This window comes from Panicum virgatum, chromosome 8N (genome assembly GCF_016808335.1).
Source record: "Panicum virgatum strain AP13 chromosome 8N, P.virgatum_v5, whole genome shotgun sequence".
NCBI classification, from domain to species: Eukaryota; Viridiplantae; Streptophyta; class Magnoliopsida; order Poales; family Poaceae; genus Panicum; species Panicum virgatum.
The window spans coordinates 31,609-56,722 of NC_053152.1; the positions used below are offsets into that span (position 1 = coordinate 31,609).

Consider the following 25,114-nt stretch of genomic DNA (forward strand, 5'->3'; position numbering starts at 1 on the left):
CCAAATCTGAGTCCATATGTGACCTGGGTGGGCATTTTAGTGCAGACTGCTCCTAGACCTCGAAACAGACCCGAGGCCAACTTGTTTTGGGCCTCCCTCTTGACTTGGTCGCCCGAGCTGGTCCTACATGCCTCCAAGACCATCTCCAAGCATTCCCTCACCTTCTCCATGGTTCCTAATCACAATATAATCATTAGGTAGCAATCTATTTTTATAATCATACAAAGAGGTACCTTAACGGACTGGTTATGCACCGTAAATTGATTCCGACTCATCTACACTGTCCACGCTAACTCCCTATGCATCACTCATGCCGCAAGGAACTCATCTACGAACACGGAAGGGCCCAGACATCTTCGTCAGAACTGCAAGATTTTAGTGATACGAGCGTTGCTCTATGGCCTATAGTAAATGAGTTTTAGAAAAATCTAGAGGGGTCAAATCTTTCCGATTAAGGTTCTGCGGGGTGAGGCTTTTGATTATGCAGTCATGAAAAAAAACCTAACTCGATTCCGTGTCCGGATGGCAAAGATACCAAGGTTTTACTGTCGCCGCAAAATCAGCATCGGCGGTCCACGGTGTCGGGGGGACTTGGTTATGTGCCGTGATTGATTCCGACTCATCTACACAGTCCACCCTACCTCCCTATGCAACACTCGTGCTGCAAGGAACTCATCTAGGAACACGGGTGGGCCTAAACATCTTCGTCAGAACTGTAAGATTTTAACGATACAAGCACTGATCTGTGGCCTATAGTAAATGATTTTTAGAAAAATCTATAGGGGTCAAATCTTTCCGATTCATGTTCTGCGGGGTGAAGCCTTTGATTCTGCAGCCGTGAAAAAACCTAGCTCGATTCCGTGTCCGGATGACAAAGATATCAAGGTTTTACTGATGCCGCAAAATCAGCATCGGCGGTCCTCAGTGTCGGGGTTGGCAAGATACCTTAACGGACTGGTTATGAATTGTAATTGATTCCGACTCATCTACACAGTCCACCCTACCTCCCTATGCACCACTCGTGTCGCAAGGAACTCATCTAGGAACACGGATGGGCACTGATTTTAGCGATACCAGAGTTGTTCCGTGGCCTATAGTACATGTTTTTTTAGAAAACTATACAGGGGTCAAATCTTTGGTCCTCCCTCCTATTGCAACGCAACGATGCCCACTGACCGCCGTGGCACGCCCACCAGCTGTTCGACGGAACGCCTGCCCCACGCGCACCTCGCATCGCGGCCCGACCGAGGCTTCTTCGCGCGGGGGTGTTGCGCAGTCGCTCAAGCTGTCATGCTAATGTTGCAAACGAGGCTACTTGCCAATTTGGTGCCTGTGGCGCGTGCGGCTCAGTGGCTGCTCGTTAGCATTGTTCAATCAGGTAATGCCTTAAAAACACTGCAGGGTTTCATACATCAATTCTCGTATACACAAGCCTGGCTACAAGCCTGGCTACCCGATTTTGTAGTTACGAAACAAAAATTAGACTTTTGTGATAGTTGAGGAAGGAAAAATAATCTTTTCCTTCTTTTATCTTTTTTAGGGGAACTGGCAAGCATTCTTTTTTTTCTTACATACAAAGGTCAAGGGATATTGTCAAGCCTTTTTGTTTTTCATTAGGGTAATTGACAAGCATTCTACAGACAGCAACGACATCGATAACAAAACCCATGCACGACACTGACATCACCACAGCATGCAAGTTTGTTGCTACACCAAAACTAGTAACCAGAAAAGCGCTACAAGGTAAGGTGGCTACACAATTTCATCATCCATCCCTCCTTCCCTAGGATTCATCTCACCAGAGCCCGTAGGCGCTGAAGTGCTCCACCCTGAACTTCCACTCTCCCTTGGCAACGTCAAAGGACACGAACTCTGCGCCCTGCTCCTCCGCCTTCTTCATAAGCATCTGCCTGTACCTGTCCACCCGCGGGCCATCTCGGTACTCATCCCCTGTCTTCTTGTTCATGCACTTGATGTTCAGAAGAGTCACCTCCGCAGCCTTGTTAAGCCCCTCACCCACCGGGGGCTTCTTGCTGTCGTCCTTGTACACAATAACCTCCCTGTTGTTGAACTCCACGATTGACTCCAGATCCAGGCCCCGCACATCCGTCTCCCCAAGGAACTTGATGCTGCCATAGCCATGGCGCCCCACAACAAAGTCCTCCACACGACCGCAGTAGCCTGGCTCACCACGTTCTTTGGCAGCAAGCTCCTCCAGATTAGGTTCCGTGAAGTAATCTGCCTGAGGGAGCTTAGGCAACAGCCCCTCAACTGAAGTGCCCTTCCCATTCCCATGATTGCTGGGCTCATGCTGCTTGCCATTTTCCACCAGAGAAGGATTGCTACTTGGTGGCTTGACAGCCTTATCACGCGCACTTTCAGTGGATGCATCTGCACAAATATACCAAACCAGAACCTGAAATCCGCCCTTGCTGGAGATAAATCTACTACAAAATAAATAAAAAACCTTCATATTTGTCCAAACTAGCTGAATCCTTTGGAACTGATTGCCTGTTAATTCCACTCCGCGAGGGCCACTGCTCGAGTGGGCGGATTATCAGATTCCTCGGGTTCTCTCTAGGGATGAAGAAAGCATCCGCTTTCGGTGTTGCAGGAGATTCAGCATCATCAGCAAAGAATGGAACCTAGAGAAGTAATAAAAGAAATTTAGCACCACCCTCAATGTGTTCTTAATGACATTCACAAGCTCATGAATCAATCATGTAAAAGAACATTACCTTGCCATCTGATATTGGATTATATTTTCTTGGCAGCAATTTGATCCTTCTCTGTAATAAATGCCTAGGAACTGTCGCGGACAATGTTCTACTCGGAAGAGGTTTCTCAGCAACCTGCAAACCATCAAAATGTTGCAATCAAGCTAACTCATAGCACCCTTCGTATCAAACATTCCCAATGAACAACAACCCATCTTGCTATCTCACACCTGCTCTATGAAAACAATTAGAAAACGTAAGGGGGAAATACTAACCGACAAACTCGATATTCCATATTGAACCGAAGGAGAAGATCCACCATTCCCGATGGACATCTGAGGCATTGCTGGAAGTGTCCCAAATGGATTCGAGACAGGAGCAGGTTGCATGACCATATTGGATTGGCTAGGAGTTCTGTTTCAAAATGCAACAAGATATTGTCAAGTTAAAACAAATAATGTATAACGTCAGAATAAAAACATTCATATGTGCTGCCAAAACTCATTTGCAAATTCTGAGGATAACTATGATCTAAGATTCTAAGTCAACACCATGTTCTTAGACAACAGGTAACATATATGGCAATTCCATGTAATCACATATAAGCTACTAGCTCAAAGAATCATTCAAGAACGTTTCTTCTTTGCCCACAACATTCATCTCCAAATTCGACTGATCACAATATAATTCCTTCACCATGTTAGATCTAAGAGTTTCAAACCATCAAAAGGAAATTATTAAAAAAAAAGGGAAAAAAGGAAAAAGAATATCAAGCTGAGAAGTAGCAAAAGATCATACTGCTGTCCAATGAGGGCCTGATTAGCAATGTTGGAAAAAACAGGAAATCCACCTGAAGAAGCTGCAATATCAATGAAGGCATGCATTTGTTTAAAATTAAGATGCTCATGTTAGTTTTGAAGATATAAATTATAAACAGAAGAGAATGATTTGGATATAAAATACTGACCTGGTTGAGGCGGAGGTTGGAAGGAGAACATGCTTGAAGTTTGAGCAGGGGCAGATTGCAGAAATGTTGGCTTAATAAGAAACAAAGATGAAATTGTTAGAACATTGCAACCAAAAAGATGTTAAATATGATAAATGATTATCTAGTCTATAATACAACAACAACAACATAGCCTTTTTTCCCAAGCAAGTTGGGGTAGGCTAGAGATGAAACCCGAAAGAAAAAAAAAAGCAAGAGATGCTCACCGTTGTAAAAAGTGAAGGTCCGCTGCCAAACAGACTGCTAGTATTAGCTGCGCTAAATAGATTTCCAGAGGAGAAAGCTGGTGTACTTGATGGCTGTTGTGTAAATGCAGGGGATGATTGAAATAGTGGGGCTGATTGAGTGTTAGCCAACGACAATCCAGTGCCGAATAGACTTGAATTATTTGGTGCTGACGTGCCAAATAATGAAGATGAAGCAAAAGCAGGAGCAGCATTTGGAAACAAAGATGATGAACTACTTGCTGGAAATGCAGAAACACCTGTTTGTCCAAACATTGTGGTACTAGTGGACGATGTGAATGGGCTTGAACTTGCAACTGATGTATTGTTAAATGAGGTGTTGAATAGTGATGCACTAGTTGAACCATTCTTAGCAAATGGATTGTTTGATGAAAATGGGTTTGGAGTAGTTTGGCTAAATGCACTGTTTGTTGTAAAAGTATTCAGTGGTGTTGATGATGGAAAGGTAGGCATCACTGTTGGAGTTCCAGAAGGGTTTGGTCCACCTGTATATCCAAACATTAAAATTTAAAACATATTTTACAGCAACAAGTCATATGGATCAAACAGATCTAGCAACATTGTAACAATAATAACAATTAATAAAGGGAGTATGAAATAGTGTGTTTCTTTAGTTGATTCTAACTACAGTTTAGGCTGTCCAATAACACAGGGAGTAATAGTGACTTGGTTACTGTTCATACAAAAAATAAGCACGCTAAAATAATATGAGTTTAAACATGTGGTCGATGTGAGGGCTTGCAAATCTAGCAAAAATATTTAAACAAATTTTATAGGAACAAGTTACATAGGCCATATAAATGTAGCAATAACAATAAACAATTAATAAAGAAAGTACCAAATAGCAGCATGTTTTATTCATATATTCTATTTATGGCTTAAGATGTAGCATGGAGTCATGGACCACGGCATAATAGTTAATTGGTTACTCCAGAATCATACAAAAACAAGCATGCTACAAGAATACACGGATTAAACATATAGTTCAAAAAGTGTTTGCAAATCAAGCAAAGCATTCCCAAATTATTTCCCTCACCCTTGTCTCCACGCTGGTAATCTTCCCACCTCAACTCTTCATGACTCTTATCTTTGTATTCTGGCATCGCTGATATGGAATCAAGTTTTGCAGCAGGCTGAGTACCACTGGTAGCACCATCAACATCTGGTGTTTGAGCGTAAGGTTTTATTCTAGTCCCTCCAGCTTGATTACCAAATTGTGCTTGCCCAAAAGTGGGTGCTGCTGTCTGTGAGCCTGAAAGTAAAGAGTGAGCAAACAATTGTTAAGATGGATAAATGATGCCATAGCCAGGGTAAAAACAGCGAAAAAGAAAGATCTGCAGTAGAGTTGGACTGCTGAAGTAAGAAAAAACAAAAGAATCAGTAAACATACTCGATTGCTACATTATATGGAGTTGAATAGAACAATTGATTGATCACAAATTACAGCTAAGAAATTATGAGATTTACAATGGGAAAACCTACCAAATGCTGGAGTCTGCACACCGAAAGGTGATGTTGTTCCAAAGGGGGAACTACCAGAGGCAACTGTTGTTTGTCCAAAAGATGGTGACGGACCAAAACTGAATGCATTGGTTGATGTGCCAAATGATGGTGTGCTGGAAGATCCAAAACCTGTAGTACTACTACTCACACCAAATGCTGTGGTCGCTGAAGTTCCAAAACCAGGAGCTGATGAGCCAAACGCCGGGGTGCTAGAAGCACCAAATAAAGATGGCGATGTTGAACCAAATGCTGGGGTAGTCGTGGCGCCGAAGGCTGGTGTAGTTGTGGTGCCAAAGGCTGGTGTAGTTACACCAAATGCCGGCGAAGTTGTGGTACCGAATGTTGGTGTAGTTGATGTACCAAAAGTGCTGCTGCCAAATGTTGGCTGTGTTTGCTGGAACGTGCCACCAAAAGGACTTGACTGGCTAGGAGATGATCCAAAACCCCCAAAACTTGGCTTTTGTCCAAATAAAGATCCTATAACATGAGCAGAGCACAGTGTAGTATAGACATCATATATATATACACATCACTGTTGATCTAAAGAATAACATATTCATGAATTGAGATAATGTAGCTTGGGTAGCTGTGTTGAACAATTGTAGAATGTGGTATCAGAAACTAATCAAAAGAATTAAAGAAATCTTGGAAGACATGGGAAAAAAAAACAGCAATACTGGCAGGTGATGTTTCCAGCGTAAGAACTTTAGAACTTCAAAAACCTAGGACAATCAGCACAGTGACTCGGCAGGAAAGGAAACAATCAGAGAATGCATACTACATACCAGAGCCAAAAGTAGAGGATGTAGCACCAAAGGCAGGAGTGGGCGATGCACCGAAAGCTGGAGAGCTCCCGAACGGAGAGGAGGACGGAGTACCAAATGTGGGAGTGGATTGCTGCTGGCCAAACGCAGCAGTGGATGTAGTGCCAAATGTGGGAGTGGACTGCTGCTGGCCAAAGGCACCAGTGGATGTAGTGCCGAAAAGTGAGCTTCCAGTCTGTGCCCCAAAAGTTGTGGTTGGGCTGCCAAACGGTTTTGGCGCAAAGGGGTTGTTAGCAGCAGGGGTAGCCTGGCCAAATCCCTGCTGGGTTCCGAATGAGTTCTGGCCAAATGGGCTGGTTGATGACTGCCCAAATGCTGCAATGAAGATAGCACAAATGAGAGATGAGACGATAACCAATCAAGAGAAACAACATTGCGAAAAATACACTATCCAAGCTGACATGTAAAGTGTCACAGAAAGCTAAACCAAAACTGTAATAAGCTAAACCAAAACCGTAGTAAGGAGTGAACAACCATAATCATGCATGTATCGCGTTGTATTGTATGAGCAAGATTTATGATTAATAATAGGGTAACCAAAAAAGGGGCGGAACTGAGTCATTTGCTTGTTTGCAAGGTCTCTTCCTTGGTTGATATTAAGAAGGAAAAGGAGAGTCCGTGGACATAAATCCGGTCCTTCGTATTAGCAGGGCCTAGCTTAGGTATTCCATGGATCGTTGCAAGTAGGCACTGCAACTACCCAAGACTCTATTTGATCGAAATCAGGACAGCAAACGAAACCCTAGCGGGGGCAAGCATCCATCAATCCAGATATGGACTCGAAAGCACAATAGAGCAGAAATACATACATATGCTAGGAGAATAGAGGATTTATAAGCGAACGGGAAAATTAAGGCGAAGGAATCCAATGTGATGGAATCGACAAGAATAGGAGGGGAGGCTGCTTACGGTTGGTGGAGCCGAACATGGCTGCAGCTGCTGAACTGATGATGACGATGCTTCTCCTGGCGAGAGGAGGCAACGCGAGGCAAGGGAAGGCTAGTCCCCTCTCGATCACCGGCGGCGGCGGCGGCGGGGTGCCCTCTTCTCGTTTGGAGAGGAAGAGGGAGAGGCGCTCAGAGAGCCGCAGAGGCGAAGGGGATCCAGATACGGGGCGCCTGTCTGTCTCAATGAAAGGTGGGGCCCCGATGCGCCGCGGCTTTATACGGCGACCTAAACCCGCAGTAGCTTGCATCCGACGCTGCTCCTTGCCGCGCATAGTTCAGGTCAGGTAGCGTGCCTTCAACACAGTCAGGCCAACAAGACACAGGGCTTCATTTAAGGTTGGACCTGCCCAACAAAAGGGCGTTTTTTTATTTTTATATTTTTGGAAAATATTTTTTACAGAAATATATTTTCAATATCATAATTTACAGTTTTGTACCCCTACCGCCCGGCAGGGGGCCGGCAGGGACTTATATGTAAATTAAAAAAAATTATTTGCGCTGAAGCCCTTGGGGAGCCTGTCATCCCCCTGCCGGGCGGCAGGCCCCCTGCCGCCACTCCACTAGGCGGCAAGGGGGCGGCAGGCTCCCCCATCCTGTATAAAAGGTTTCTCTCCCCCCTCCCCCCTCATTTGCTTCCCACGACATCCAGAGAGCGGGAGGGAGAGAGGAGGGGTGAGGGAGGGAGTTGTAACGGCGAAGCCCTGCCAGATTTTGGATCCTAACCGCAGGTAATAAATATTTCTCAACTTTCTCGATCTAAATTTTTTGTATGTTTAATTCTATAATTAGTGTATGCAGAAATAATGATATTTTATCGATTTAGGTAATATTTTTAATATAATTTAGGTAGAATTAAGATTAGTTTTTAGAAAAACCAATTAGGTTTACCAACCCATTTTGTGGTATTGATTAGTTGTTTAATACGAGAAAAAATTTCGAGAAATAGTCAGAAATTGTAGAAAATGTTAGAAAAGTATATGAAACATTCAGATAAATTGTATAAAATGCAAAAAAAATTAGAAAATGTTAGAAAAATATATTTATAAAAATATATTGTCAAAAATTGTAGGAAATGCACGAAAATGTTAGAAAAGTTTATGAAAATTTAAGATAAATTGTAGAAAATGCAGAAAAATTTAGAAAATGTTAGAAAAATATATTTATAAAAATATATTGTACAAAAATTGTAGTAAATGCAAGAAAATGTTAGAAAAGTTTATGAAAATTTAAGATAAATTGTAGAAAAATGCAGAAAAATTGTAGAAAATGCAGAAAACTTATATTTTTTTGTGTTAGGTATGGCCGAAGATACGCCAGCTCTACTTGACGGAGTCATAGACTCGTCGCACCGGTCCTTCCTTGCAGTGGTTCAGCGCGTGAAACTTAACGTGCTGCGTCCACATCCACCAGCGGAGTTTATTCCTGTTGACCCACGATGGGTGCCCAGGTGATATGTCGTCGGATTATGTTTTTAAGAATACATTTGTTTCGTATATGTTTCATACATAATGTACTTACCTTTGATCATTCTATTTTTCAGGTTGAGTGAGGCTGGTCTTCTTACTATAGGTCGTCTTGCTGAGAGTGGTTCAGTACAGCTGGACAGGTCCCTACTGACGGCTCTGGTTGATAGATGGAGGCCTGAGACAAACACCTTCCACCTCCCTTGTGGGGAGATGACACCGACCCTACAGGACGTTGCGATGCTGCTGGGTCTTCCTATCAGTGGGGATGCCGTAGGGCCTCGTGTCGTCCCGCCTACGTGGTTGGACGATCTAGAAGAGCGTTTTGCAAATATTGACATCACGATTGATGTAGAAGAGCACCCAAAAGCAACAGGCCCTGCCAAGGCATGGATCCTCCAGTTGCAGATACATACCTTGTTTTGTTACGATTAATGTTAGAGTTATGCTTTTCTATGCAGCCCGACAATTTGGCACATGATGCTGATGATGATAGCGTCACTCGATCCCTTGAGGCATACCTGTTGTGGTTGTTTGGATACATAATGTTCAATAACTCACACGGGGCCTATGTGGATAGGGTGCTTGTGCCTTACGCACTGGAGATCGCAGAGGCAGCTATGGAGGAAATGCCTCAACACAGTTGGGGTGCAGCGGTACTTGCAGCCACGTACCGTGGCCTCTGCAAGGCATCGGTGCAAAATAAGCACAATGCAATTCTTACAGGATGTCCAATTCTGCTACAGCTTTGGTCGTACGAGAGGATAGCAATTGGTTGCCCGCTTGTCGACCACTCACCGTATGAGCTGGATATGTACGGTGACACCGAGGACGATAGGCCCACCATGGGGACTCTCTGGTACGCTCGTCAGGTACGGAAATGACTGCTACTCGTACTATTCTGTTGGCAATTCTGTTGCTTTGTTTTACCCTCTTTGTATTTCTTATTTGTACATATTATTATTAATTTTGTGCAGAAGAGGTGGGCCCACGTACAGTCTCGTCGGGCCTATCCTGAATTTGTGGCTGAGTTTGATCGGTTGACACATGAAGACGTCGTGTGGGAGCCCTACTCCGAGTTGGCTATAAACACTCGTGCACCGATCGGGATATCTTCGGTTTGCTTTCAGGACCAGGCCTTTTGGATGACAACTACAGCGTTGGTGTACGACGTTTACATTGAGGCTCACTGCCCGGACAGAGTCAGGAGACAGTTCGGTCAAAGGCAGTTGTATCCTGTGCCGTCAGCATTGGATCGGGTCGAACGCCATGACCACAGGTAACAATTCATATACTATTTCAGTGACTATGCATTGTATAGTTAACTAATCATATTTGACTAAATTGTTTTCAATATTTAGTTTATCGAGGACTGGGCAACCCTTCTCCAACATGTGGGTGACAAGGGTGCAGCCTTGGGTCGATGGCTGGGACCAGGCAGAGGAGAACGTGGCGCTTGCGACCCCTGCACACACGGAGGCTTCGTACAGGGCGTACCTGAGCTGGTACCAGCCTCAGACTCGTTGCCGCTTGATATATGTTGACATGCAACCACAGCCGCATGTTGCGACAACACAGGATGGGTACGCACGACATAGGGATGAGGCATTAGCTGGGGCGGTGAGTCAAAGTTATCATCGCTTTTCAAATACTTTGGATTACAGTGTTAATGCCTTTCTTTTTCTTGCTTGCAGTTTGAAATGTGCAGGTTGATGGACTTAGATGCCAGGGCGAATTTGATGAGGATTCGAGGGGGATCTATGATGGATAGGAATGAGCAAGAGTCGGCCTGGACCCGAGTTTCACAAAGAGCCCATTCCATGCTTGAAGCCTTTGGTAGCCGGACATCGTACGATGACTCGTACGGTTCGTCTCAAGCCTCGACCTCGTTTCCTTGTGGTCCCACATAGCAGCAATCTCAGCAGCATTATCCAGGTACGTGAGGATACTTACTAACTTCCTACTTTGAAGCCAACAATTAATTCTCAGTCCATACAGGTGATGCACACCCACCTTACCAACCTCACGGAGGGACTCAGTTTAGTACCATGGCACCAGCTGCAGGGATGTCATTTCAACCAACACAGGCACCACCACGACCTTTCAGTAGACATATAGTCAATATCTTAATTTCAATTAATTGTGGTATGAAGTCTAATTCCTTTTGTATTTACATATAGGATCACAACAGTTATATGATGCTGGACCTTCTTCGTATTACCCTACGGCGACAGCAGAAGGAACGCAAGGTAAATACCTAATCTGTAGCCCGAATTTATCATGTGCTTCTTATTTCTATGAATATTTTAAATAATTTGAACGGTTTACAGGATCGCACCACCAGCTTCCTGATATGGGTCATTCCTCGTATCCACCACCACCAGGTACGTATGATGAATATATACCAAAATATATGACTTATAAGACGATGATTAAGATATCTTAATTGCTACTGTATAGGGCCCACACAGGATACCTTTGAGGCGAACTTCGAAGATTGGAGTCGGTTATTTTCTACACCTAACCAGCAGGCCGATCGTACCTTCCAGACACCTATGGCCACCGGACGTCCAGGTAGAGACGTAGGGCCTCCAGAGCGGCACACCTACTCTACAGACCACGTCCACGCTCAGTGTAAAAGAGGTCGACATGGCCGGGGTGGCCGGGGTGGTTAGGAGGTGCTTCTAGCTGTTTCCGTATTTTTGTTATGGACATGTCGGCATGTTATACCTATTTCGTTCTCATTTGCGTATGTGTATGAATTGCTAAATTATACTTTTCATATTCATATACTTTACTAATGCTTTTTATTTCTATCCAAAATATCTAAAACCACATCTAATGGCCCATTTTGCGGGGTGGGGGAGCCTGCCGCCCCCCTGCCGGGCGGCAGGCCCCCTGCCACCCAGTGGAGTGGCGGCAGGGGGCCTGCCGCCCGGGTGGGGGGGCGGCAGGCTCCCGCCAAGGGCTTCAGCGCAAATAAATTTTTTTTAATTTACATATAAGTCCCTGCCGCCCTCCTGCCGGGCGGCAGGGGTACAAAACTGTAAATTGTGATATTGAAAATATATTTCTGTAAAAAATGTTTTCCAAAAACATAAAAATAAAAAAGACTCCCCAAAAGGATTGGGAGGCCCAGCAGCAGGAGCAGGATGGGCCTTCGATGCGGCGGCCTATGTATATTTCTTATCTCCTATAGCCACTCAACCCGGCCAAGGTGCTACTGGACATTACCGCTTCCTTCTTCCTCTTGTCCTGTTCCACCTTTCTGATGCGCCGCCGCCGCCGCAGTCTTCTCTCCCCCTCTCCTCCTCTTTGCTTCAGTGATGCTATGGATGAGGCTCCATTTGGCGCGGCCTCCGACCAGCTCTTCATCACTTAGGGCATGTACAATTATCAAGAGTCATTAATTAATGAACTGGGGTTCCGTCGAGACAACGGCACCAACTCGTGCTCCCAGGCCAAACCGACGGCAAGTCACCAGTTGTAGCCGTCGTTGCCAGTCGACGACGGTGAGCACAGATCGAGTGCGGGTAGACACATTTTGGCGCGCTCACCCGCCCTCCCGCTTCCGCCAGAGCTCGGCCCGTCCTCCTACACTCATCGGGCAGAGCTGTCGCCACGCTGCAACCCTCCCGCGCTCGCCGTCCAGAGCTACCGCTGCGCTGCAGCTCTCCCATGCTGGTTGCGCCATGCTAACCGCGTCAGGAGCATGTGGACACCAGATTTTGGCACGTGTCAAGGAAGAGTGTTATGAAGGAGAAAAGGTTCTGCATCGTATGATCGGTGGATTCGGAGAGGTGGTCGTGTGCCACGGTTGAAAATCTTGTTGACCGAGGAAGAGGAGATCGACCGGATATTTTGGCTTCGGTTTGGCAAGAGTTATCTTATTTTTAGAATAGTTTTTCGTTTCTTAAGATATAATCGTGCTTTGCCGTGATTGGCTAGAATTGTGTTAGCGTTGGTATAAATATGAACTCCGGCTATTGTAAAGATTGATACACATCCAAACAAACAAACTTTACTACTTGTAATTTACTTTCTCATCGGCGACTTCGCCATTATTTTTTCTTTTCCGCGAGTTCTTTCAAGCTGATTAAGGACGCCTCACATTCGAGCGACTTGGTTTGCTGGTAAGTGTTCGTTTTACCGAGTAAATCTGAGCTTTAGCTTCGTTCAGATCTATTCAAAATTTATCGAATTTATCTAAGCTTTGATCTTGGGCGTATCGCTGTTTTCTCGTTTTGATCTATTCACAAACTACCCGGCTTAGTACTCTATTTAATCGGCTGTAAGCTCCTTGTTTATCACGATAAACCTTGTAACCATTCCCCCCATCCAACTCACCCTATATGTACTTTCTAGGGAAAATTCGATTCATGCCACCACAACTCCGTGAATTGGGTTTCACGTTGAAAATCATGCCACTCAATGGCATGGATCCAACTGACCCTACTTTCTACTATATTTTAATACCTCCCTCCAAAAGATTCCTCCCCCTATAACTCCTTCTCTCCAACCATTCCCCCCATATCTATTGCCCCTATATACTATCACTCATTAACTAACTATTTATTTAACGTTTTTGAATTTAAAAAAATCATACAGTATTTATACTGTCATAATATGTATTATCATCATGTTACGGGGCTCAAACAGAATTAATATCACGAAGAAACGGTGTGATTAGAGATATAGGGGGAGTTAGAACTCACCCTATATATGGGGGAAGTTTCAACTCCCCCCGTATATAGGGAGAGCTTTGGGGGGAACCGTTGGATCGGATTTCCCCCCAAACCTCCCCCTACATGGGGTGGGGGGACGTATAGAGGGCACCGTTGGAGGTAGCCTACCGATTAGATTGATTGCAAGCTTAGCTTTGTCCAGATCCATACATTCGTGGGTTTGTACACTGTTACCTGGCACGTGTCGGCTCAAGCTCTAACCGTCTAGTTGCATATCGGCATCGGCAGCTCATTGCCGATCCCGTGTAGATCGCTTTTATTATACGCTTTTTATATCTGATCTACTGTCGATTTCTGTATCAGCAGAGCCTTGCCGATACGCCGTGTGAGAGTGATTCGGAAATCCAGCCGATACACTCTTGAATTTGACGGTTTGCTGTTTCCTTGTCAATTTACAGGTCAAATTGACTGGCACGTCTTGGTTTGAATCAAGTGCAGTCCGAGTTTGGCGTATGGGGCTCCTAGGCTTGGTGTGTGATCGTTTCGCGTCAACACATCTTTTGTCATGCCCGGTGGGACAAGAAACATCAAGATGTCAGCTGAAGAAAAGGGGAAAGTTTCTCCGCAGAACCAACTCCCGATCGATAAGGACAAGCTGAAGGAAGAACAAAAGGCGGAACTCAAGGCAGCTATTGAAGCTTATGATTTTCCTACTCTTCCACCCTATGATGAGTCATAGAAAGAAGATTGGATGGTGCATCTGGTGAATCAAGCGATCAGACAAGCTTTTATAAGTCATTCTCCGATCATGGCCGACACCGTTCACAACGCTGCGCTCAAGACGCTGCAAGATAGGGGGATGCTTGGCTTCGTGGGACAGGCCTATCAACAGGCCAGTCAGATGGTTTTCTCCCCTAATGGATCGGCTACTGACACATCACCGGTTGACCCTCAGGCTCATGCAAATGAGAATATTGTGGATGCACAGCCGATTAGTACTGCAGCACCTACTCAGTTTCCTCCTGTGTACACCAGTTCCACGCCAGTGGCTACACATGCACAGGGGAGCTACATGCCAGGATACCCGATTGGCTGGGATCCTACTACTGGATTTGGTATGCCTCCAGAATACATGATGCCATCTTCAGCAGGGCAGCCAAGTACGTCGGTTTCTCAGCCGATGAATCAGTAGGTTAATGCATCGGCTCCACAGCCGACTCAGCCTCAAGATGCCGCACCGACTTCACAGCCGTTGGTTACGCCAGCATCAGTGCCTACGCCAGCAAGTCCAAACAACATGTCGGCCCATGGCTGACACCTCAACAGCAGAATCTGGCGATGATATTGCAGCCCAAGCCTCCTACAGAAGTCCTAGCAAATAGGATTCCTCATGCAAATGCAGTCACCTGGGTGTTCCATGATCTTGCAACTTGTTTTGTGCGTCACGTGAATGTGCCCAACATACCTCCAGTGGCACAACAATAGCCTAGTCAGAAGACAGCACAGAACAGTCAAGGTAATGAGATGGTGCTCTACCAGTCACCATCTAATCAAGTCACTCAACAAGTCGCACGGACTCCATCGGCTACTCAGCCGATGACTACACCCAGTGCACAGCCAGCGTCGGCATCCTTGCCGATAGCTTCACCAGCGCTACAGCCAGCATTAACTGATGGTCAGCAGATTGACTGGGCATCCAAGATTGCTGAGCTAATGAGAGATCAGTTTGGTTTGAAGCCAAAGCAGTAGAATCTGATGTACAGAACTCCATATCTAGCTGCTTATAATCAACTGTCGTTGCCCCATAAGTACAAGCTTCCAGATTTCACCAAGTTTTCTGGACAGGGGGAGGTCTCCATAGTGGAACACATCAACAGATTCATCATGCAGTGTGGAGAAGCAGCTCAGAATGATGCAATGAAAGTGCGATTGTTCTCTATGTCTTTATCTGGATCGGCCTTTACGTAGTTCACAACATTACCAGCCACCTCCATTATATTCTAGGCCGATCTGGAGAAACAGTTCCACCAGTTCTTCTACTTTGGTATAGAAGAATTGAAGCTGACCGATTTAACCAACTTAAGACAAAGGAATGATGAATCGGTCGCTGCCTTCATTCAGAGGTTTAGAGATATCAAGAACTGGTGCTTCAGTCTGGTTTTATCTGATCAGCAGCTTGCAGAGGTTGCTTTCCAAGGACTCCTGCCACACATCAAGGAGAAGTATGCTTCCCAGGAGTTCTACTTTATCAGTCAGATGGCTCACAGGATGACAGGGGAGATCAAACCGTATGAGTAGAAGAAGGGCAACTTCCAGAAGAAAGTCAATTTTGTTGACTGCTCAAACACCTCTGATTCAGGTGATGACCAGATGTTGGGATCGGCTGAATGGGTGCAAAACAACAAAAGGCGATCTCATGTCCTTTTGGTAATAAAGAACCTGAGAAGTATGGGTTTGATATTACCAAAGCTGACAAGATCTTCGACCTGTTGCTGTCGGAGGGGCAGATTAAGCTGAACCCGTATCACAAGATCCCGACAGATCAAGAGTTGAAGAATATCAAGTACTGCAAGTGGCACAATGCGACATCTCATGATACAAATGAATGCAAGGTGTTCCGTCAGCAAATACAGTCAGCTATAGAACATGGTAGACTCAAGTTTGAGACACCCAAAAAGGCGATGAAGATTGATGGGCATCCATTTTCTGCAAACATGATAGATGTTGGAAAGAAGGGGAATGCACTGCAAACAAAAGTGCTCACGTCATAATCGGCCAAGGAATCTGGGGCTATTGATCCCAAAGCACAGATAACAGCTGATGAAGCCAAAGGAATGGAGCCGCAACAGAAAGAGGAATTAGCGGCACCAAAGAAGAAGGTCACGTCTCAGATGTTGCTGAATAAGTTTCAACAGGATCAAGAAAGGAGACAGTACAGAGAAGAATCTGCACGACGACATGAGGGGCATTGGAGATGTCCTTTCTTTGTGTACTGTTGGGAGGAAGGCTTAACTCTGCCGACAGTGGATAACTGTCCAGAGTGCAATGGTTTCTACCGTGAAGACCGATCGCACAAAAAGCCACGTTTCGACCAGAGGTCTCAAGGGCCGATCATCAGAGAGAGAGAGGTGATAATAGATGCATCTCTGTACATGATCGGCTGGGGGGAAGGGTGTGACAGAAATGCCCAAATTAAACCGACTTAAGTACGCAAACCATCATCTTAAGCTTTAATCAAGTTACCGCGCACTTAAAACGGTGTAATCCGGCAGCCTGTTGGGTTAAGGATCGAAAACACTGGAAGTCTCGCACGAAGACGAGCATAGATGATTACAAGCAGACAGATGTTTCAAATTTAAAATATAAGGCAGAGCTTTACAAAAATGTTTAAAGACACTATCAGAGTTTAACATGTAGCGGAATTTAAATAAAAGCTTAGTTTGAAAACAACGTTATCTACGAAGACGAGAAGATGTCACATCGAGCCCACTGACGTGAATCCTAGTTAGCTTCAACCAGCAGCAGCTACCTGAAAACAGGGTAACAACAAACACTGAGTATACTAATACTTAGCAAGACTTACCCGACTAGTGGTATATACTTAGTAGACTCCTAGACATGCAAAGTTGTTTGGCTCTGGAGTTATTTTGCTGAAAAGATACTAATAGTGGATCCTTACTTTCAATATTTTAGCACAAGTTTAAAGTAGTAAGTATCAACTAGGTTTGCACCAATATCTAGAACAATCATGGTGAACCACATTAAGCCTCCAACAATAACATCAACATATTCATATCATCATCCTTCCATTCTCATTCCAATTCTTACTACGATGTGACGCGAGTCCCGGCGAATCGATCCGATTTAACCTTGCAAGGTGGACCTAACTCACACGACACATGCAAGCCACACTGGACCCATTTTCTTTCCATATTGATTCATTCTCCAGCAACTTTTCCATAAGTAACAAGATCTATATCTCGCGAGCGATAGGAATCACTCGACTTCTACCGAGTTCCTATTTAGCAAGGCATTTCTAACAACACCTGCATAGTAGTATAGACTCATAGGTACCTAGGGAGAGACATGCATGCTAGGGTTTCATACAACTCCTAGAAACGCAAATGCACAAATACTTAAATAATAACATTGAATACTGAAATTAAGGGTTATGCTCTGGGGCTTGCCTGGGATTAACACTAAGTCAGTGTTAGTACTAGCAAGGCTTTGGGCCCTTCCGACCTTGGGCCGGGTCTTCAGTTGCACCAGCTGGTCCTTCTCTCTTCAGGATACGTCCGCCAACGTCGTCTTGTGGTTCGGTTCCGCCATCACGTGCTTCACGTCCACGCGTTGTCCATGTAGCGTATCTAAATGAGATGCAACCAATGCTGATGCATGAATATATGGAAGTGCAATAGGCAATCCATCAAAAAGGGCAAGCAAGACATGCACAAGGTCACAATGGCATGAGCGTGAGCATGATGCAATGCAATGCAATGCAATTAAAGAGAAAGACATGACTAGGCAAACATTTATTGAGTAACCACAACAAACAAAGCTCACAGGAAAATGATTCGAGGCTTATTTAGCCTGAAATGTTTCCTTCCAAAAAGCATTACTATACTCATTTAGAAAAGCCAAGCAACAATATAAAGCAAGACAGATTAACTAGAGACTTTATTTAACTAACAAGCAAATATAACCATGAGAGCACACTAAGACCATTTAGCTTAACAAGCCAACCTAAGCAAGTTTTATACAAACTACCAACATTCTGGTCCTAAATGATTTAACAATATTTGCACATGAACAAAACAAGTTCTTGAAATTACATATGCAAGAAAACATTTCTTAGCAACAACAATAAAAGGAAACCTGTAGCTAGGAACCAAACAAATGCAAAACATTACTGGCAAGCATAAATTGGTAACCAAATTTTACAAACATGGTAAGATATTGATAAAGCATGTAATAAACATTTAGCAACATTTATGGACAACAGGAGCTATTTCATTTAGCCTTAGCAAGATAAACTAACAAATTAAGATCTACCAACATACACATATCTTTTGGACATGAAAATTTTATAGTGGATTACACATGCCAAGATTAGGCTACTGCACAAATTTCATAATTTTCGGACATCCAGAATTGCAGATACAAAATAAGCAAGATTAAACAAGCATTAACCAAGATTAAATCAATACATCACAGAAACACTAACTATACAGCAGGTTTAATATTTTTCTTAGGTGTTGCATGAAAAAACAAAGCTAACCCAAGTGGTTTTATATTTTTAGCATGCTCCTAACTCCAATTATGCAATTAACAAACTACAAATATATTTATCTTGCATAATTAAAACTGCATAGAAAAAGTTCTCAAACAACACATTTTATGATTCTGTCATCTATAGAATAAAAATATGCAGCTAACAAAACTGATTTTGTATTTTTATCATTTTTCTACAATTTACTATGTATTTTTAAATTTTGCAGCGACAATTTTGAAAAGGTCCTTTGGGCACTATTCATATGAGTCATAGACTTTGCAAAGAGGCCCCCAGAATTGTTTCTATTCTTATGCAGGGTCCCTGGTCACGATTTCTTTTTTTTTATCAAGGAACGTATCCTAGCTTTTATAGAAAGCATATAAAGTTGGAGTACAACGAGCTGGGGACACCAGCTTTCAACACAAGAAGTTCAGAAAGTGAAAAACTGAAAGATACAAACAGAAAAGCAAGCTACTCCTCCCACAAACTCCTAACACCAATAGCTAATCAAGGGAAAGGTCCTCCGCAGTATTGTGTCGCGCTCTGGTAGAAAAGTTCTTCAGCCATCGCATTGAAAGATTTCTGTAAGTCTCCAGCTTCTGACGATCATCATCCTGTAGAAGAATCTTCCATTGCTGCAGAAACATATCAGCTTTGTAAAGTACATCAATCGGAGAAGCAGGGAAATTTTTTTCAATTGTCATCTTGTTTCTATTCACCCAAATAGCCCACATCACTACAGCAAACTGAAAGAGCTTTAAGTGATAGTCATTACACCCCAAAGGAAGCCAATTGCTTAAGAAATCTGCTAGGTTCGCTGGAGGTCTGTCCCACCCCAAAGCCTCCATGCAGCTACACCAGACAAAAGAGGAGATAACACACTAAAAAAAGATGTGATCCACTGACTCTACTACTCTGCATAAGATGCACCTGCCATCCCCCTTCCAGTGTTTCTTCTTTAACGCTTCCCCTGACTACAGCCTGTTTTGAAACAACAACCACAAGAAAACTTTGAGTTTTGTGGGCGTCCTGTTGTTCCATAATTTTTGTAGCCATTTGTTGATCACCCCCTCAAAAGACAACAATCTGTACATGGATTTGGTAGAGTACAACCCTGATTTTTCCATTTTCCATTTGACCTTGTCCTCGTCTCCCCCAATCTGGACATTGGCAAGCTCCAGCATGAGGCTCTCCCATTCTTTCACTTCCAAATGACCAAAATTCCTTCTGAAGTTAATATTCCAGTTGCCATTGTCCCAACAGTCCCCAACCAGAATCTCCTTGTTCTCACAGCAAGCATATAACCTGGGGAACTTATCACACAATTTGTAATCATTTATCCAGATATTCTCCCAAAACTTGGTTTTCTTCCCATTGTTGACCATAAAAACTGACCCCCCAGAAAAACTTCTCTTTTAGCTTGATGACCCCTCTCCAAAACTGAGAGCCTACACTTCCTTTGCAATTAGCCAAATTAGATCTCCTCAATTATTTTTTCTTAAGAAACTCACACACCTTGTCCCCTTCCCTATCCTCATAAAGTCTCCAAATCCATTTGATTAAAAGAGCCTCATTCATTTTCCTTGTATTGACAATGCCCAGTCCACCAAAGTCCTTGGGCACACAAACTTTCTCCCACTTAACCATATGATATTTAAATTTCTCTGTATCCCCTCTCCAGAAAAAAATTGATCTAATAGAGTCCATCTATTGGTGGTTAGATTCAAAAAGCTGGAACATCCCCATGAGATAAGTGGGTAAACTACTAAGTGAAGAGTTAGTAAGGACCAATCTTCCCCCTGATGACAGATTTTTCCCTTTCCATGACTGAAGTTTGTTTCTCATTTTGCCAAGGGGTTTCTCAAAGGCTTTAACTCCCAAATTTCTGTCACTAATAGGCAAACCTAGGTAGGTCATAGGAAAAGAACCAACTTTGTAGTTCAACATCTTGTCAACTCTGATTTTTTCCTCCTCAGACACCCCAAACACAAAGACCTCACTCTTATGATAATTAATTTTTGGGCCAGACATCCACTCAAAGCAGTAAAGGAGGAATTTCATGTTGATAATGAATTTATCCTCATAGCCCATCATTATCACCGTATCATCAGCATATTGAAGATGAGTTAAACCCCCAGAGAAGATATGAGGAAGCACCCCTTGTATGTGCCCTTTCTGTTTGGCTTTTTCCAAAATATGGTCCAAAGCGTCGGCTGCCAGATTGAAAAGTAGGGGAGATAAAAGGTCCCCTTGTCTTAGACCCCAGTGAGTTCTGAAATATTGACCATTCTCCCCATTAATATTAATGCAAACTTTACCCCCCCCCCTCACTGTGCTCATGATCCACTCAGTCAATTTTGGGGGAAAACCTTTTCTTATCAGAACCCCTTTAACAAAGTTCCAATTTATGTTGTCATAAGCTTTTTCAAAGTCAATCTTCATGACCACCCCTTTCAGCTTTTTCTGAGATAGCTCATGTAAAGTTTCATGGAGTATGACAGCTCCATCCAAAATGTAACGCCCTTTGATAAAAGTTGTCTGACTGTTGCTTATTAACTTGTCTACAACCCCCTCCAACCTATCCAGCAGCAACTTGGTGAATATTTTAAAGCTAACATTCAGGAGGCAAATAGGGCGGTATTGCTTGACATCCATTGCATTTTTAACTTTAGGAATCAAAGTAATCACCCCATAGTTTAGTCTCTTGATATCCAACTTTCCCAAATAAAAGTCATTTACCATGTTCATCAGGTCCTGTTTAATAATCTCCCAACAGCCACGATAAAAAGCTATGCTGAATCCATCTGGCCCAGGAGCAGAATCTGGGTGCATACTGAACACTACCTTATTCACTTCTTCCTCAGTGAAAGGCCTTGTTAGTAGAGTATTATCTAATTCATTCAGCCTGTTATAATCTCCCCATACTGAGTCAGCCAAGTTCACAGTGTTCTGGTTCTTCTTGCCAAAAAGCTTCTTGCAGTACCCATAAATTAAATCATGGATCTGCTTAGGATTATTAACTACTTCCCCATTATCTTCCAAAGAGAGAATTGATTTTTTCCTCCTTCTCCCATTAGCAGCAAGATGAAAGAAGTTGGTGTTTGCATCTCCTTCTAAGCTCGATTTTTCACCCCCTCTTTGTTGCCAATAAAGTTCTTCAGCTTCATAAATTTTCTCTAATTCCATTTCAATAATCTTTCTCTCCTGCATTAAGCTCTCTGTCCAACCACCTTGGATGTCAGTTTCATCAATTGGCAATAATTTCTGAAGGAGGTTATTTTTCTATCTTCTGAAATGACCTTTTATGTTGTCACCCCAACCTTTGAGATTTTGCCTTAGGGTGCCTAGAAGCCCATGCCATTTGTCCAGGGAGTAGATATTCTCAGGGCTTTTGAGCTGACCTTCCCTCCATTTTTCCTGCACTTTTTGCAAGAAGCCCTCTTGTTTAAGCCATTGTTTCTCAAAAAAGAATTGCCTTCTTGTACTCATAGTTCCTTCACCAGAGTCTAAAACCTGAGGGCATTGGTCTGAATCTATTCTAGTAAAGCCTCTTACAGAGCTCAAAGGGAACTTTTGTTCCCAGTGAATGGAAACCAAAATTCTGTCTATGATACTTCTGCATGAGTTTTGTTGAGAGCTGGTCCAAGTAAATCTAACCCCACTCCTCTTTAGTTCTCTGAGATCTAGGTGCTCTATGAAGTTGTTGAAAGCATTCATTAACTTTTCATCACCATGGCCTGAACTCCTGTCTTCAAATGTCCTGGTCAAGTTGAAATCTCCCCCCATGACAAAAGGTAAGATTGTTTTTCCCCCAGAGTCCTCAGCTCCTCAAGAAACATCAGAGAATGCTCATGTTGAGCTGGACCATAGATCACAAAGAGACACCATATGAAATTATCCAATCTGTTCCTAATAGTGATACCCACAAAAAAATTGCCTATGTCCCAATTCTCCATTTCCACGATGTCTTCTCTGACCCCAACTAGGATACCCCCTGAATGACCTTTAGCCGGTAGCCACTTCCAAGTAAAACTCCATGGTCGCGATTTCTAACAGAGGAGCATGGGGAAATGACGATTTCGGCGACGAGGGTGCTTCTCGGCGGCGAGGAAGGGGTGGAGGAGCACAAGGAACTCGAGAGCTACCTGTGGGTGCGCTCGGTTGGAGCTGGGGTGGCCGGAGGAGGTCCCGCGGCGGGAGCAGGGGCTTGGCGACGGTGGTGGCGGCGTGCGGCGGTGCTCCGGCGAGGCTGGGCGAGCGGGGGCGGGTTGGGGACCTTTAGTGGGCAGAGAGGGACCCGTTCCGGGGTTCGGCTCGAGCAGTGGTGGTCCGGAGGGAGGGGTCGACGGGGAGCAGGAGCTCTGGGCGAAGATTCCATGGCGGCCGGCAGTGGAGGGGCCGATTTGGCTAGGGAGAAGCTCGGCCAGACCCGGTGCTGCACGGTGGAGGTGGAGGACGAGGTTGGGGAGGCACTTGTGGGAGGAATCGACAAACGACGGCCGGAGTTGGTCGGGATCGACAATGGGGGTGAGGTGGTGTGCTCCTACTCGCTCGAGGAGGAAGAAGGGGAAAGGGGCGTGCCAGGAACTCGGAGGGGTTAGGGCACACGGGTGGAGACTCGGGGAGGATAAGGCAAGCTTGCCGAAACAGGGAGACGCCCAACAAGCAGCGGCCAGGTGGCCGGACTGTGCCATTGCCAGTATGGGCATAGTATGGAGGAACAGAGGAGATGCTACTAAGAAGGTCCAAATGAAATTGGACTCAAATTTTGACAGGAGAAAACCCAATATTTCATATTGGAACATAAATTTTGTCCAAAACAAAAATTATTGAGGGAGATGTGATATGCAAGATTGATGTTGGACAAAAGTTGATTTGAGCTTTGGGTTATGGAGAAAAACTGAATTAAAGTTCAGCCAAGATTGATTAAACAAACCAGCTCAATTAATACTAATGACCATGTCTAAGCACATGATTAGCAACTAATGCAAAAGATTAACACCAGGGGTGTTACAGCCCTACCCCCTTAAAAGAATCTCGTCCCGAGATTTGGAGCGAAAGACTTTCAAGCAAAGAGAAGCAGATGGACCACCAAAGCCAGCAGAAAAAAAGTCATACCCGAGACGAGGCTGACACTATGATCCCTTGTAGACGAGTATTGAACACTTAGAGAAAGATTAAGAGAACAGAGTGGTTGATTGAGAAACACACATCTTTCTTGATTGTTGTCCAACTGGTAACTGGTCCGACTTCAAGTGTTGTATGCCCTCTCATTCCAACAACGCTGGCAAAGGTAGCTTTGAGCCCCTCGGCAGATTTAACAGGGTCGCTTGTCTACCACCTCTTGACGATCACGATGCTTTTAGGAAAGCACCCAAACTTTATTCTGACACGGCTCTTAAACTAGGACGAATAATTGAGTCATGCAAGGTTTTTTGATCCAGATGAAAAAGGTAAACTGAACAAGGAATGATAATGAGACAAGGTAGTCAAGTTCTTACAAAGCTGAGATCACAACATGAGGAAAACAGATGTCGATGATATTCATCGCAAGGCTTATCGATAGCAAATAAGCATAGTATGGAAGAATGGTTTAAGAGGAGTTTTTGGAACATTCTTGCTCAGGATTTTTTTTTCACAAAACATGATTTTTATGATAAAGAAATATCACTACGCTAAGGGATAATGACAGAAGGTACCAACTCATGGTGCACATGCTCGATAATCATGATAATGATGCACTCTTGAGATGCATGATTGCAATGCTGGTGCAATACAATGATGGAATGTTCCATGCGCAAATGAAATGGTGCATATGACATGATGCAATTGCCATGATGCCGACTCAATGATGCATACACCATGATGCAAGGATGACGATGCTCTTGATTCATGCACATAAATAGGTGCACAAGTATGATGCATACACATATGAGTTTATGATGCACATGATTCGCACCCATAACCGTTCTCTCGTGACAAACACCTTGTTAGCTCTATGCCCCTGAGGAAGGATCAAGAGATAGGATACTAGTAAGGTTGCACAAAAGAGGATTGAAGTGAGTTAAGTCACACACACCTAGTCACCAGCGTGCCCCTAGTGGCTCAATCATGTGGTTGCAAAGCACATGAGGCCCTAGGTTCCGTCGGGGCATCATGGTCATGTAACTAAACAACACCACAAGAAAAACAAGAATAACAACCCAATAGTGCCAGCAACGACAAGATAGATTAAGGGAACCGAGGACAACCCGAAGTTATACTCGAACGTATACGTTAGTCAGTCTATGTATTCCCGAAGATGATGCAACACCATGCACTGACCAATGATGTGATGCATGACTGTTGCAATGGCTATACTCAAAAAGTTGTTTTGTCATGAACCTTTCAAAAAAAATTCCAAGATTAACAGAGCAAGAATGAAGGTACAATTTCAAACATTAGTATCAAAA

The 25,114-nt window shown here is 43.9% G+C and overlaps 1 protein-coding gene across 1 annotated transcript; it reads right to left on the reverse strand.

Annotated features, from left to right (window-relative positions):
* Positions 1-1,588: 1,588 nt before the first annotated feature.
* Positions 1,589-7,528, reverse strand: LOC120684376 (nuclear pore complex protein NUP98A-like). The gene is made up of 11 exons (XM_039966243.1): positions 7,205-7,528; positions 6,257-6,610; positions 5,451-5,948; positions 5,005-5,220; positions 3,930-4,453; positions 3,685-3,754; positions 3,516-3,576; positions 2,993-3,131; positions 2,739-2,852; positions 2,468-2,645; positions 1,589-2,391 (listed from the first exon to the last, which is right to left on the reverse strand). The coding sequence occupies exons 1-11, from the start codon at positions 7,512-7,514 to the stop codon at positions 1,796-1,798; spliced, it is 3,060 nt and encodes a 1,019-aa protein (XP_039822177.1). The 5' UTR covers positions 7,515-7,528; the 3' UTR covers positions 1,589-1,795.
* Between the last annotated feature and the right edge of the window lie 17,586 nt (positions 7,529-25,114).